Here is a 14,584-nt window from a genome sequence, read left to right on the forward strand (position 1 = left end):
GCCCACATAGGCAGGACTGAGCCATGAATGGCACATCGAACAAACGGTCGATCGACAGAGCAGAGAAACACTGCGACCATCCGGATACCCCAATGTACGGCAGTACTGGGTCCAGCGAGTTGGTGACAGTTCGTATTAGCAATTCTGCAATGCAAAACCGCGCCGCGAGTTAACGTAGCAACACACCCAGCACCGTGCGGCCGGCGCCGCCGGGACCCCGCCCCAGGTCCTGCCTGAGCCCGCGTAAGACCCCCCCCCCCCCCCCGGCGGGATGTCGGCTCGGCTGACGCCGCGAACGGCGCGTCCGGGTTGTCTCGACGCGCTCGTCCCGTTTCCGCGGCGGCACAAAGCCGGCCGCCGGACGTCGCTGACGGCCCGCGCTCGCGCCATTCCCACGGCCCTCGCGTGGCGCGTGCGCGGCTGGCTGTCGGCGCCGCCGGCCGGCAGGTGCCGGGCGACGCAAGGCCGCGCCGCGAGCGCCGCACCTGCCGCCGGCCCTCCCCTCCACAGGACGTGACGTCAGGTGGGGAACACAGCCGGCGCGGAACTGGAGGCCCGGCCGGGGCGGCGGTCACGTCCCCGCGAGCGCGGCTCGGCTCGGGCCTCGTGCTGGGGTGGCACGAGGGTGTGTTCGGTCGTCGGGGCGTTCGTGCTCGGTCCCAGGCATGGGTGCGTTCGGAGCAGGTCACGGAAGTGGGGTATTGTTTGGATGGACTTCGCGTGGCGGCCTGTTCACATTTCGGCGTTTATGATTGATATTCAGCGCAACAGACGAGCAAAGGGGCATGCAATGCAACCATGTCATCATGGAGGAGACGTCCGGGATTGCTGGGTAGTAACAAAGGAAACATCAAACTCAGTTCGTAAATGGGACGTTGGTGTCGATGAGAATTACCCAGAGGCAGGACGTGTGAGGCGCACGCCACACAGGAATGCTGGCCGTCAAATGCACGGCTAAGTATATGTCCGCATGGAGAGCATACATTTGAAGGGATCTGTGGTAAAAGAAAGCGTACTTGCTGGCTGTCACTCTGCTCACCAAACTCACTATCATTCACAGGTCTGAAATTGCTGTTCTCCTACGAACTCAGCGCCGATTTTTGTAGGCTATGCATCACGTTAGCCTCTGAGCTCGCTGCGACCCCCTTTGTGCACGGCGCGTTCTGGTTATGTCTCGCAACTGACACTGTTACCAATGATGGCGTGGGAGAGCGATGGAAGTGTAGCATCACAATGCCTTACGGTTCCGCGGTCCGCCGGCGGCCTGGAACTAGGTGATGATTGGTCTGATGGCGCTGGCCCAGTCATCCGAGGAACGTCCGATCTCATTCTGATTGTGGTGAGTGATTTTACCATCTCTCCACGCCCGTGCCGCCTTGTATCCGCGCCTGTTGCAGGCGCTTCTTCGTGCATGCCGCCGACAGCACCGCACACATTACTCTTCGACTTGTGGCTTGATCTCGCCAGAACACCTCGTGCTTTATCTTAACCGGTGAATTGGGACGGCTCTTTTCAACCAGCGTCATCGCGGTGGGCGAGCCACTTTTACACCAATCACCCATTCACGCTACCGTTGCTGCACCCCGTCAAAACAAGCGCTGCTCCGCCCTCAACTGGGCCATCGACTTTCAACGTGTCACAAATGTGTGTGCCTCATTCGACTGCAATGCCAGCGAAACTCGACGGCGCCCTGAAGTTCAGGTTGTCGGTGACAGGTTCGCTGACCTCCGAGATGTTGAGGGTGTACGGAGCGCCAATAAACTGCGGCGCGTTGTCGTTGACGTCCTGCACGCGGATGTTCACCGGTATCTTGATGCTCTGAAAACAAACAAGACTGGCCATCAGAACACGTGAGCACGCTGGCTACGTTACACCCACGTTACAACGATACTCGGAGTTAAAACCTTAACAAAACTGTGATATGTATTATAATACACGTAGACATATACATGCATACACACATACACAAAAAGATGAGAAGATGTCGTTATTACTAAACAAATATATATATATATATATATATATATATATATATATATATATATATATATATATAATATACACGGATGCTGTCCTCGAACACTCACTTTTACGCTACCATACGGTGCAGCGTCAAAACACAATTCTACCAGAAAAGGGTATAATTTCTTATTTAGTTCGAGTGACTCCAGAGCACAACGCCAAAATTTGAGAAAAAGTGGGTGAAATTCGAGGAGAAAATCGTTTCCTGGCGTAAATTTTGGAGTACCTTTCGCCGTGTTTTGCGACTGTTCAGCTCCCCGAACTCATTTTACAAATCTACGCCGCTGCTTCAAGACATCAAATAAGTGAAAGGTACCTGAACAAAGAATGCACAGCACGTTACTGCTCTGCATAGGGTTCAAATCCAGCCGGTGACCGCCAGCCGCTGCTGGTCGCACGGTCGGGCGGCCGCGACGTTTGGCGTGTCTGTTTGCACGTGTGGCATGGCTGCGCGCCGCGTGTGTTTCGTGCGGGGGCGGCGCGTGCCACGTCTCGGCGGGCTGTTCCGGCCGACTGCCGGCCGCCGCCGCCGCCGCCGCCGCCGCCGCCGCCAGCGACGGCCGTCTGTCACAGGGCTTGACTCGGCGAACAATGACCTGCACGGCCGCTACTTTCGCCGGCGAGGGTCGGTCGCGCCGGCGCCCCGGTTCAGCCCGGCGTCATCGCCCGCTGAGGTGTCTGCTGACGCCGCCGGACCGGGCGCAGCACGACGTCATCAGCCGGTGCGGAGAAGTCGGGTGAATGCGACCAGCGCCCAACAACTCAGCGGTGGCTGCTGGCCGCTTTGGCCGTGAAACATGCTGCGACGTCACCCCGTCTTTCGGCAAATAAGTAATGCTTAAAACTTGTTCTAAACGAGACGCTTTTCATGGTAAACGGATCACCACGTGACCTGTAGCCGTAAAGTTACCGAGGGAGAGATCGGCGCAAACCAAAGGATTATTCTGAACTGAAGCTACACTCTTGCCCTCTCTCTTGCCCACACTCAAGCCTGTGTATCTTCCATTGTATGACACCGACATGTCAATGGTTTCTGCATGTCACTTGGGGGTGCAGCGATACGAGGGTGCACCAAGGCGGTGGATGTAAAAGGCGGGAGCTGGCTATCCCTGGCTTGGGACCTCATATGATAGTTGATTCATACCACGCCTCTATTCATGGCTGTGGTGTCATATAATTGTACTGTCTCCAGGCCTAAATGGCGTGTTTTGGTGAACAGAGTTCCTTTAGAATCGCCCAAGGAGCGGTCTGAATGCAAGTCGGTGGACGTGGTTGAGCGTACATGGAAGTTCACAAAACAGTGTGTGGTCTCACTTGCGATCTAGATGAAGGGGCCAATGCCTACGTGCAGGACGGCACGCAATACGAAAAAGTGAAAAATTTATCACGTCTACATAGCTACACTGGTTCCCAACTCGACATTTATTAACGCGCGCTCGGGTGGGGTCAAATTGACCACCCAAAGATTTTTCCAGAATGGTTTCCGAACGGCGCGGCGTAGCCGCGCCAAATTTTGCATAGCTGTTTGCAATTGAGTAGCGGATCGTTTGGTGTAACAAATTTAGATGTACCTAGTAAGTTCACTGACCTATGGCAGGTCAAAATTAGACCATGGTTTCAGCAAAGTCAATTTCTAGGGAATCGTTCAATCTGATGCAACAACGGAGTGTTTGACGAAGCTTCACATGTTTGGGATGCCTTATTAGGCAACACAAACATTGAATGAGCAAATAAGGTTGGCCTAAGGTCTGGTATAAAGGTCAGACCAAGGTCAAAACCAACCTGTTTTATTGCTATGGGGCTTGCTGTAAGGGGGTATTTTCCGGTGCTCATTTTGAATTCATTGATAGCAGGAGCCATATCACACATCTTCAGTTGCCTTCTTAGAAACCATAAAAGGTCATTGACCTAAGATGACTCGGGTCGACATTTTTTAAAGAACGCATTGCCAAGCAAAATCTGTCCCTTATTCAAATGCAAAACTCAGGGCAGTCTTGTATGATTTCGGTCACCATGACCTGCAAAAGGTCAAGCAAAGTCATTAACTTTAAATGAGCTTGTGATCGTTTGCTTAGAAACAGTTATCTAGGTTCTGGGGCCACTTTGGAGACCAATCTGAAATTTGGCCTTGTTTGACCTTATTTGACAGGAAGGTCATGACCTAGTGACCTCAACCTTTGACATAAGTGAGTTTACTTACAGGTCAACACACCCTGCAAATTTGGTGTCTCCAGCTTCCTTAGTTCCCGAGATCTTAGGGGGGGGGGGTAAATTGACCCCCGCCCGCGCGAAGGGTATCTAGCCGGCCACCCGGGCGCGTGTTAACCCTCAGCAGCACAGCGTCTCTTTAACAGACACCGTACATTTGAATCCATAACTTAAAACAATTGAACTAACACATCCGTTTCAATAATTACACAGAAACAAAACAACAGCGCGCGCCTTTATATGAGCGCTTGCCACTTTACCACCAAACATATGCGAGAGTGACGTCAGGGCCGATAAACTGCGGGCTCAGCCCTCGTGGAGCGAGGCGCGGCCTGCGCCCCGGCACTATCGGAGCCCCGCGTGACTGGCTCACATAACAGCTGTAAATCTAACAATCGCTTGAGTGATCTGGCCCGGACACGGCCCTAGTGCCGCCCCAGCGGCAATAATCAGCCCGCGATCGGTAGCCCGCTTCGTGGACGCCGGGGCGGCGCGTGCCCGTCACCCTGACCCCTCAGTCCTCACCGTGGCCAATGGCCTCAAGCGTCGGGTCCGAGCGCTACTCGCTGGCGTCCGACGAGGTCGGCCCACCGGGCCTGCTGTGCGCAGTCCGGGTGTCAGTCAGCGACGCCCGTAACAGCCAGCTCGCGTGACGTGACGCCCGAACGGCGGATTTCTTATCGATCTCGCTCACTCGCCGCCTCAAACTGGCCGCTCGGGCTGACGGGGGAGCTGCTGAACCCCGCCTGCCAGGCCCGGTCCCCTTGCCCAGCGTGAAGGTGCGACGGCATGCTGCCGTCCCTGCGTACGCGTTTCCCCGTCTGCTGCATCCCGTGGTGTACGGGCGCTTCCCCTCTGCTGCATCCCGTGGTGTACGGGCGCTTCCCCGTCTGCTACATCGCGTGGTGTACGGGCGCTTCCCCGTCTGCTACATCCCGTGGTGTACGGGCGTTTCTCCCCGTCTGCTGCATCCCGTGGTGTACGGGCGCTTCCCCGTCTGCTACATCCCGTGGTGTACGGGCGCTTCCCCGTCCGCTACATCCCGTGGTGTACGGGCGCTTCCCCTCTGCTACATCCCGTGGTGTACGGGCGCTTCCCCGTCTTCTACATCCCGTGGTGTACGGGCGCTTCCTCTCTGCTACATCCCGTGGTGTACGGGCGCTTCCCCGTCTGCTACATCCCGTGGTGCACGGCCTCCAGCAGGCGTCCACCGGCGGAGCGCGATACCCGGCACGCTCCGGAAGGGATTGCGGGTCGCCACTAGTTTAGTGACGGGCGGGCGCCCACCAGGTGTCCTGCTGGGATACAGTGGCAGGAGGGCTTGTTGGAACCCCAGTGCCAGCCAGTCATGTGTTTGGTTGACTGGTGGAGTCTAATATGATTCCGGAATAGATTTAACTGTTTTCGCCCAGAAACAGATTTGGATTTGGATGCATTGGTTATTCGCCTAAATCAAATGCGGAGCTGTTGGCTTCTGGCTCATCATTCAGTTAAAAAGAAAAAGGAGGGAAAAGCAAGCGGCGCAAATTAGACTTACTCAAACTTGAGTGAGCTTCATCCGGGAATTATTTTTGAGGGGGTGGGGGCCTTTCAACATCAGGGGTCCTTTCACCGCGGTGCCCCTGCCCCTTAGCCAATGTTCTGGATGTTCCCTCCCCTGTGTGTATGCATATATATATATATATATATATATATATATATATATATATATATATATATATAATGTGCGTGCAATGATGCACATTTCTTGTGCATCGTTCTGTGCTTAATCAATGCGGATTCACAGTGATAACCGGGATCAGTTTCAGCAGTTATAATGAAGTCCGCTTTACATTCCGATTCAATAAAATAAATAAACTTTCTTTGAATGGGTTTCAGTTTCAGCTTGAACCGTTTTTTATATTCGCAATCAATTCCGCCCCAGCAGAACCGAGCACAATTCTGAAGGCGAGGGGCGCTCACCGGATCCGAGGTGCCTTTCCTCTTGCAGACGACCCTGACCGCTACCGAAGACGGTCCGTCGTGGCCCTGTGAACAAGCGCGGCCGGTGAGACGCCCCGCTGGCGAGCGCGCCGCCCCTCAGATCACCGGCGATACTGCACCGCACTGCTCCGCCCGTACAGGGGCGTCCGGCCGCATCGCTAGAAAGCCAAGGCGGCCAGGCGGAAGCACCTTTGTATACACAGAAAATTAGTTGGCGAACAGAACCGGGTCGATCTCCAAGAAATCAACGGCTAGATCTAGAAAGCGTCATGATGGATGTCGAACGTGCTAATGTGACGAGCGTGCATGGTCCAGAGCAGCAAAGCGTGAAGAAACGGCTGGATGTCGTGACGCAGTCAGATCACACTCCGTATCCAGGATCGCTCCGGGCGTGCATACAGCTGTGTCTGAAGACGGATTTTAACAATCTATAACTAGGCTGATGAATACGGCCTGCGCCATCGGCAGTAACGATACAACATTATGCATGGAAATGATTGTTAAGAAAACAGTAGATTAGGCTGAACGGGCGCTTGTATGACATAGATTTCAAGGTTATAAATATGTTAAAGTATTTATACCATTATGCCACGTTTAAGTGTTTATACCTATAACCCATTAATATTCCGACGGTCAACGGACAATGACTGTCATGTAATTATGTGAGCTCGGATGTATCATTATCTTTGAATGTTTGCACGGAAGAGGGTATAACTGTTTTTCACCCATGCCACCTATTTATTATGATCAGCACGCATTTTTCGGGACGTTTAACAATTTTGGTATGGGGGACCAAGATCACAGAAATACTTAAAATGTCCTTTAAACGTTACAGTAAACCAATGTCCTCGAAAGGATTGATACAGCGCTGGATTGCGTCGTCTGAGCCTCCAGGTGATAAAGCCGCGGTGTGGTTCGCAAGGCCATGTGTCCCGGAGGTGTCGGTGGTCCCGCATGCTATCGCTGGCCTGTGTCGACCTGCAGAGGTGTGTTCAGCCGTGTCATCAGGGGTGTCCAGCCGTGTCATCAGAGGTGCCCAGTCGTGTCATCAGAGGTGTTCAGCCGTGTCATCAGGGGTGTCGGGGCCGTGTCATGTCACAGCGTGCGGGAGAGCGGGACAGCCGGCGGCTACCGTGAGGTGGTATCAGTGAGAGCGAGCGGTCCGTGCCATGCAGCTCTACCAGGGGCGCAGACGGGGCAACCACTCCGTACTCACGTCCAGAGCTTGCGACTGGAATGACAGACAGGAAGACGGCGAGACGTCAGTTGGCGGGCACCACGCACGGCAGGGGGGGGGGGGGGCACATCCAAACAGGAGCGGTCACGCTGACGCCGCCGCCCACCATCACACTGCATTACCGAACAACGGACCCAGAACAGCGCCAACAAGAGGAGAAAGTGACGGCGGGAGGGTACAATACAAGAGGACAAAGGGCGCGACTGCATTCACGTTGGCGTGATGAAGAATGGCGTTGCGACACCGCATGAGGTCATATTTTATCCGCGGAATGCGTACGTGACGTCCCATTGCCTCGTCCCGCAGACACTAAGAGTGAGCAGCAAAGAACCGCTTGTGCCTGTAACCAGCCACAGGGCGCAGCACAGTTAATAAAGATAAAGACGTCAGGTAGGAAAGTCAATGCCATATCGATTGCTGACAGCACAACAGCCACAAACTCAGTGGTCGCGCCACTGCCCAGGTCTTTCACGTGCTGCGTGTGGTTACATATACACTAAGTGAGCTTTGACCGGCCGCACGTCTGGTACTACAGGGCTACAACTGGGCGTGGGAGACGGGCTATGCTCGCTGATGGCCGTGGTAGCCGCCTTTAAAGCATCGGCGGGCTCGGCCGCCCGGGTGTGTGAGGCCTGTCTGAATGCCTGCCTGAATGACACGCGGCTGTCCCTGACCATCCGGATACAGCCTTATTCCTCGTGTCGGTCCCCGCAAATGTTCACCCAGCCTCGTCTGCGAGCCTGTCTCTGGACGTCTCGCTCCCGGCCATATCGCGTGTCTGTGCATGTCCCTGAAAGTACATATCCTGCAAGGCATCCTTGCCTGGTCAATGAGAGTCTGAATCCTGTCACGTGTCCAGGTTTGTCCCAGACAGTCCGGATCCCGTCACGTCCCGGCGTCTGTCCCAGACAATCTGGACCCAGTCACGTGTCCGCACCTGCCCCTGACAGTCTGAACCTTGTCACATGTCCGCGTCTGTCCCAGACAGTCTGGACCCTGTCACGTGCCCGCGCCTGTCCCTGGCAGTCTGGACCCTGTCACATGTCCGCGCCTGTCCCAGACAGTCTGGACCCTGTCTCATGTCCGCGTCTGTCCCAGACAGTCTGGACCCTGTGTCGTGCCCGTACCTTCCCCTGACAGTCTGGACCCTGTCTCATGTCCACGCCTGTCCCAGACAGTCTGGGCCCTGTCACATGTCCGCACCTGCCCCTGACAGTCTGGACCCCGTCACGTGCCCGCACCTGCCTCTGGCACTCTGACTTCGTCACGTGTTGGCGTCTGAGCGGTGCGGTGTAGCGGGACCCAGGCCGTGTCTGTCCCGGCCAGTCGGGCCGAGGTAATGACGTCCGCCGCGGCCGGCCGTCCAGCCGATCGCCGGTCACGTCACGGGAGGCGTGCCCCGGCGCCGGGGTGGGGGAGGCCCGCCGGCCGGCCGGCCGGACGGAAGTGCGCGGGGCGGGTCTGGTTCCGGGGCCAGAGGCCAGCGGATGGCGGGCGTGCGGCCTGGCAGGACTGGACGGCGGTACGGGCGGGTCCGCCCCGTCCGCGGAGGTGCCCGCTAACACTCGGAGCTCTGATTTGTCTCCGCAAAATGCGGCGGTTCGCTACAAAAATCAGCAGACAGAAGAGCTGCCAGGATTGATCTCATCTCCCAACTCATCGTTACTTTCCGGGCATGACTGGCCGCATAAGCTTCCGCTGACCTTTAAAGTTACGACTGCGGCGGCGACCCTGCCGCCCCGCCGCTTCCTGTCGCGACCCGGCGCGGTCCGAGGCCGCTCAGCTGACCCAGTGCCGGGAGCAGCCACCTGGCTATTGACCCGTGCCGACCGCGGCGCTGACCCACAGACAGCTGTTGATTGGTCCCCGGCGCCGGGGCAAAAACGCATCGATCTCTCGTCGTCCGGACGCGGCCTGATTTCCGAAGTTGCGCCCACGCAGCCGGTGGGTAATTTTTACGGCAGCACGACAGCCAAGGTCGATCGACTGGCACGCACCGAGTCGGTGCCTCTGCTGAGAAAACAGACTCATCGGGCCGGCAGCTCGAAACCCGCGGCCCGTTAGGACCGGGCGCTGATGGTGTCTTTGGACACTTGCTGGGCGGGTGTGCAGTGATCTTCCTAACCTTGATTAACAAAACGAGTGAAAAATATCCTTAATTCTAACTAAACATGTCCATACTATTTCTAGTGCCTAGTGTTAGTATTTCTTGTGCATTCTCGCGTATTTAATCTAGATAATTCCAGAGACAACGATGGGCTAACCTGCATAACATGCAAAACCTACATAATCAGTCGTTGCTGTGGTGTTCTTTGGGACCGCATCGGTGTGTGTGTGCATGTGTGATGATCATGTAAAACTTTTCATCGGAGGATGCAACATCATTTCATTTTAGCAGCTTGTCATAAGCTTCGACAGTCCTCTTTCAGTTTTTATGTGTTTGTTTGTGGGTTTGTTTGCATTTGGCTCATCGTAAGGTGTTTGCTAACTGTACCAGGGTTATGAATGGAGCTGTCCATATCAGTGCATGCAGCATGAGTAAAGGTGATGATGTGGATCAGCTTCGCCGAGCCCCTGCACCTGTCTCCACCCGGCGCGTGCCGCCGGCAGCCGGCGGTACGAGCCGTTACCTCTCTGTCCAGCGCGCGGGTGAGCGTGATGTTGCTGGTGCCCGGCTGGATGGTGACGGCGTAGTCGCCTCGGTCCAAGCTCAGGCTGATGTCGCCGCGCTCCGACGGGTCGCCGACACCTGCAAGGAGCCTGCGACACACGCTACACCGTCAGGGAGCCTGCGACACACGCTATACTGTCGAGGGGCCTGCGACACACGCTACACCGTCAGGGAGCCTGCGACACACGCTATACTGTCGAGGGGCCTGCGACACACGTTCACCGTCAGGGAGCCTGCGACACACACTACACCGTCAGGGAGCCTGCGACACACGCTATACTGTCAGGAAGCCTGCGACACACGTTACACCGTCAGGGAGCCTGCGACACCGTTACACCGTCAGGGAGCCTGCGACACACGCTACACCGTCAGGGAGCCTGCGACACACGTTACACCGTCAGGGAGCCTGCGACACACGTTACACCGGCAGGGAGCCTGCGACACACGTTACCACCGGCAGGGAGCCTGCGACACACGTTACACCGGCAGGGAGCCTGCGACACACGTTACACCGTCAGGGAGCCTGCGACACACGCTATACTGTCAGGAAGCCTGCGACACACGTTACACGGCAGGGAGCCTGCGACACACGTTACATCGGCAGGGAGCCTGCGACACACGTTGCACCGGCAGGGAGCCTGCGACGCACGTTACACCGTCAGGGAGCCTGCGACACACGTTACACCGTCAGGGAGCCTGCGACACACGTTACACCGGCAGGGAGCCTGCGACACACGCTACACCGTCAGGGAGCCTGCGACACACGCTACACCGGCAGGGAGCCCGCGCCACACGCTACACCGGCAGGGAGCCTGCGACACACGCTACACCGGCAGGGAGCCTGCGACACACGTTACACCGTCAGGGAGCCTGCGGACACACGCTACACCGTCAGGGAGCCTGCGACACACGCTTTACACCGGCAGGGAGCCTGCGACACACGCTACAACCGTCAGGGAGCCTGCGACACACGTTACACCGTCAGGGAGCCTGCGACACACGTTACACCCGTCACCGCGCCGCCGGCGGCCGGTCGCACGCCCCACCGCCAGCGCGCGCGACCCGTGCTGATGGCCTTCGCGAGACGGTGAGGACGCCGAACGAAACGTCACGTTTCGTGAACAGGATGGGAACGACCCCGCATATCTTTGAAGTGAGATGATGTCACCCAAATACAAAACAAGTGGAATCTTGAAATGCATGCACTGAAAAGAAACAACGAAGGGTACCATTTACTGCGGGAAACTCCCACGATAACCTTTCTGCGCAGGTGGGAGGGCTTCATCGCGAGCACAGGACTCATACGGAGTATAAGATCAGGCTATAAGATCGCCATTTACAGGGGATCAGTTATGCACCAGCCGTGCCATTTAGACTCTATCGCGCTAGTCGATTCCACCCAAATGTTAGATGTCGTGTGTGCGATCCATGCGGTATGACCCTCGCCGGCTCCCCGTTAGCCCATGCGGTATGACCCTCGCGGGCTCCCCGTCGGGCCATGCGGTATGACCCTCGCCGGCTCCCCGTTAGCCCATGCGGTATGACCCTCGCGGGCTCCCCCTCGGGCCATGCGGTATGACCCTCGCCGGCTCCCCGTCGGGCCATTTCGCAGTGTTTAGCAGAGCTGGAAACTGAAGCAGTGCGCCGAACAGTCTTATACACTGCGTTGAAAAAGCCAAGGGTTACATCGGTTCCCTTTGCCACCAAGGGTTAAAAAATTACTCGTGGGTTCCCTTGAAGTGCGCGATTACTTGGCAATTCGCCGAGTGTCAAGTTTGGTCCAGTGCACGTATTGGGCTACTGTGGTCTACTGAGAAAAATGTCAGTGGAAATTTTTGAAAAAGCACGCCAATGTAAAACTGATATGAGGTGTTTTTTGTTTAACCAGTGTTAATGAATTCTGTTGTGTTAGGCCGCCCTATTGACATCGAATCTTAAGATAATGTGAGCGAGCTGGACGTGAGCCATGGGCAACAGCCTTTCACAACGCATAGCACGCAATTAACAAAGGTAAATGGTACTGACCTATAACGGCTCCAACTTCCAGGTCCTCCCGGACAAAAAATGTGGCGACCGAGCTGGACTCCCGTAAATAGCATCGCGAGTCTGAAACACAGGGGAGCGGTGGTCAGCGGTTTGACAACCTGAACAAAATCCTCGTAGTCTTAAACATGGGGCAACGTTACACGTCACATTCCGAGATAGTGAGCTTGACATGACTCCAGAAAGGCCGACGGTAAAGACAGATCATCGAAGATATATCGTAAGTACAGGTGGTCAGTCTACGAGGTTGCAACAGAAGTGAATAACTGGTCAACTTCTCGCATATTACGTTGTAGGATGAAACGCTGTCAAAAAAATATGCTTTCATTTCGATCACACTTAAATTGGATGACTTTGCATCAAGGCTACATTCAGACAGCTCTGATACCGATACAGCTCTGATATGTGCTTGTAATCGTTACTTCCAGCCAATCCCTATACACTATATACACATTACAATTGTTCAATTCTAAATATATTGAATTAAATTTCGCCGCGTACAACACTAGACCAGAGCCAGAAGAATCGAGACATTCATTAGGCGAACGGACCATGAACCGCATTCCGACGCCTCCGAGTTCCGGGCCCTACCTTGAATCCCGGGCCGAGAGGAGCTCCACTGGCTCACCCCTCGCCTGCCGCTGACAATTTCCGTAATGTTGTGCGCTATGTGATCCGTTGTTTTGTCTATCTAGCGACCAATTACATGATTCACGGCTTACTAATTTCTGCACATATGTGATAGACGACACGCTACCATAAATCCAGTGCGTGGTATCATTTATACCGGCAAAAACCGCGTGTTTTCTGCTTCCCATGCTCGTGCAACGCACGTGCGCCTGACACACGACCACGTGTTTGAAACACGTGCGTACAGCCCGCCGGGGAGGGCGAGTGGCCGTGCCACATCAAAGTCGGCTGCCATTATGGCGTCAGTCAACAGCCGGGAAGTGGGCGAGAGGCCTGTTTATCGCGATGCTGGGGCAGTCGCTCGACCGCTGCGGCGTCGAGGCCGTCAAATGTGACGCGGGTAGCGGTGCTAGGCCGTCACAAACCCTCGCTCAGCTAGGACCGTGGCACACGGACCGTCCCAGGCCATCGTACACCTCGGCGCGAAAGGAGCTGTCACTCGGCTCGCGGTGATGGGACCGTCACACCGCTGCGGTGCTGCCGCTGAAGCTGTCCTGCACCGTGGGCATGCTGGGGCTGTCGCACGCCGTAAGGATGCTGGAGCTGTCCCAGCCGCTGAGGCTTCAGCGGCTGGGACTGTCACACACCGTTTACCATCTGGGACCTACACGCGCTGCCGTGTTGTTGGGACTGTCACGCAGCGCTGCGGTGCCGAGGCTGTCACGTAACGTTTGCAGTGTTGAACCGTCACACACAGTTGTGGTGTACGGACGTCACACAAGGCTTACAGTGTTCGTACCGTCACGCATCTGGGTCCGTGTGCCAAGACGTCAACTGCAGAAGTGAATAAACAGCACGCTCTCATGTGAAATGCACACCCCTGCGCCTCGAAGACCGACGGCTAACTAGCTGAGCGCCAGCCCGGTCACTTCTGCGGGGTCCAACTCACGACTGGAAGCCGAGACCTCCACGGAACAGGAGACATGAGATGCCGATAAGAGACGAGATGTCGCGACAGTACAGCTCCGGCGTGGCGACACATGGCCATCGATCCGACAGGCCGCGGGTGGCTGCCGCCCCTCGCCTAATGAGCCCAGAGGCGAGCCGCTGATGGTCGTGCGTGAAAGCTCCTATACCTGAGCCACCGCCAGCGCCATCCGGCACGCATTTCACGGCTCGCGTGCGACAATGGTCCAGTCGAGGCTAGGTGGGAACGGCGCGTCTCGGCGGGGGAAAGCATGTGGGAAGGCGCCCACTGCCCTCGTGGTGCTCAGCTAGCCACAGGGCAGTTGGGGCCAGCGGCGATCGAAGGATCCCTTCATTCCAGAGCTGTAAATACCTCAAACAAGTCGCTCCCAGTTCTGTTGCCACGGCGCCTGATAGACTGTGATGTCGCTTCGCTGCGAGCCCACTGATCCTCTCGCGTACGTGCTAAATCTTGACCAGGATGTCACAAAAGCCTAGCCACGTTTTCAATGATTGCGGCATTTAGCACTAAGCGATCGCACTGGGGCGGCGCCACTGACTTTTTCCAGGGAGCGGGCAGATTTGGTGGGATAAAAGCCTACCAAGCAGAGCTAAGGACCTACCCAAAACACTATCAAAACATTTCCTTCCAATTTCCCCCAGCCTTTTTCCAAATGATCCTCTTGTCACACATGTTGAGCACTGCCTACTCTTGGCATGGCGGCCTTACTGGTATCACTATTCAGGTCTCTCTCTTCTTGGGTTGGCCGGCTTGTTGTGCTGTTTTTTCATGTGCCTCCTTCCTGTACATCTGTTGAGCCAAC

The 14,584-nt window shown here is 55.9% G+C and overlaps 1 protein-coding gene across 1 annotated transcript in view; it reads right to left on the reverse strand.

Annotated features, from left to right (window-relative positions):
• The window catches only part of LOC119097532 (protocadherin-like wing polarity protein stan), a 29,155-nt gene extending 17,749 nt beyond the window's left edge, over positions 1 to 11,406 (reverse strand). Inside the window, exons 1-5 of the mRNA XM_037220564.1 lie at positions 11,358 to 11,406; positions 10,081 to 10,199; positions 7,430 to 7,444; positions 6,193 to 6,258; positions 1,726 to 1,818 (exon numbers count right to left, since the gene is read on the reverse strand). Of these exons, the coding sequence (XP_037076459.1) occupies positions 1,726 to 1,818; positions 6,193 to 6,258; positions 7,430 to 7,444; positions 10,081 to 10,199; positions 11,358 to 11,406 (342 nt within the window). The remainder of the gene's footprint in view (positions 1 to 1,725; positions 1,819 to 6,192; positions 6,259 to 7,429; positions 7,445 to 10,080; positions 10,200 to 11,357) is intronic.
• Between the last annotated feature and the right edge of the window lie 3,178 nt (positions 11,407 to 14,584).

Source organism: Pollicipes pollicipes, unplaced genomic scaffold (assembly GCF_011947565.3).
Source record: "Pollicipes pollicipes isolate AB1234 unplaced genomic scaffold, Ppol_2.1 Scaffold_4295;HRSCAF=5057_pilon_pilon_pilon, whole genome shotgun sequence".
Lineage (NCBI taxonomy): Eukaryota > Metazoa > Arthropoda > Thecostraca > Pollicipedomorpha > Pollicipedidae > Pollicipes > Pollicipes pollicipes.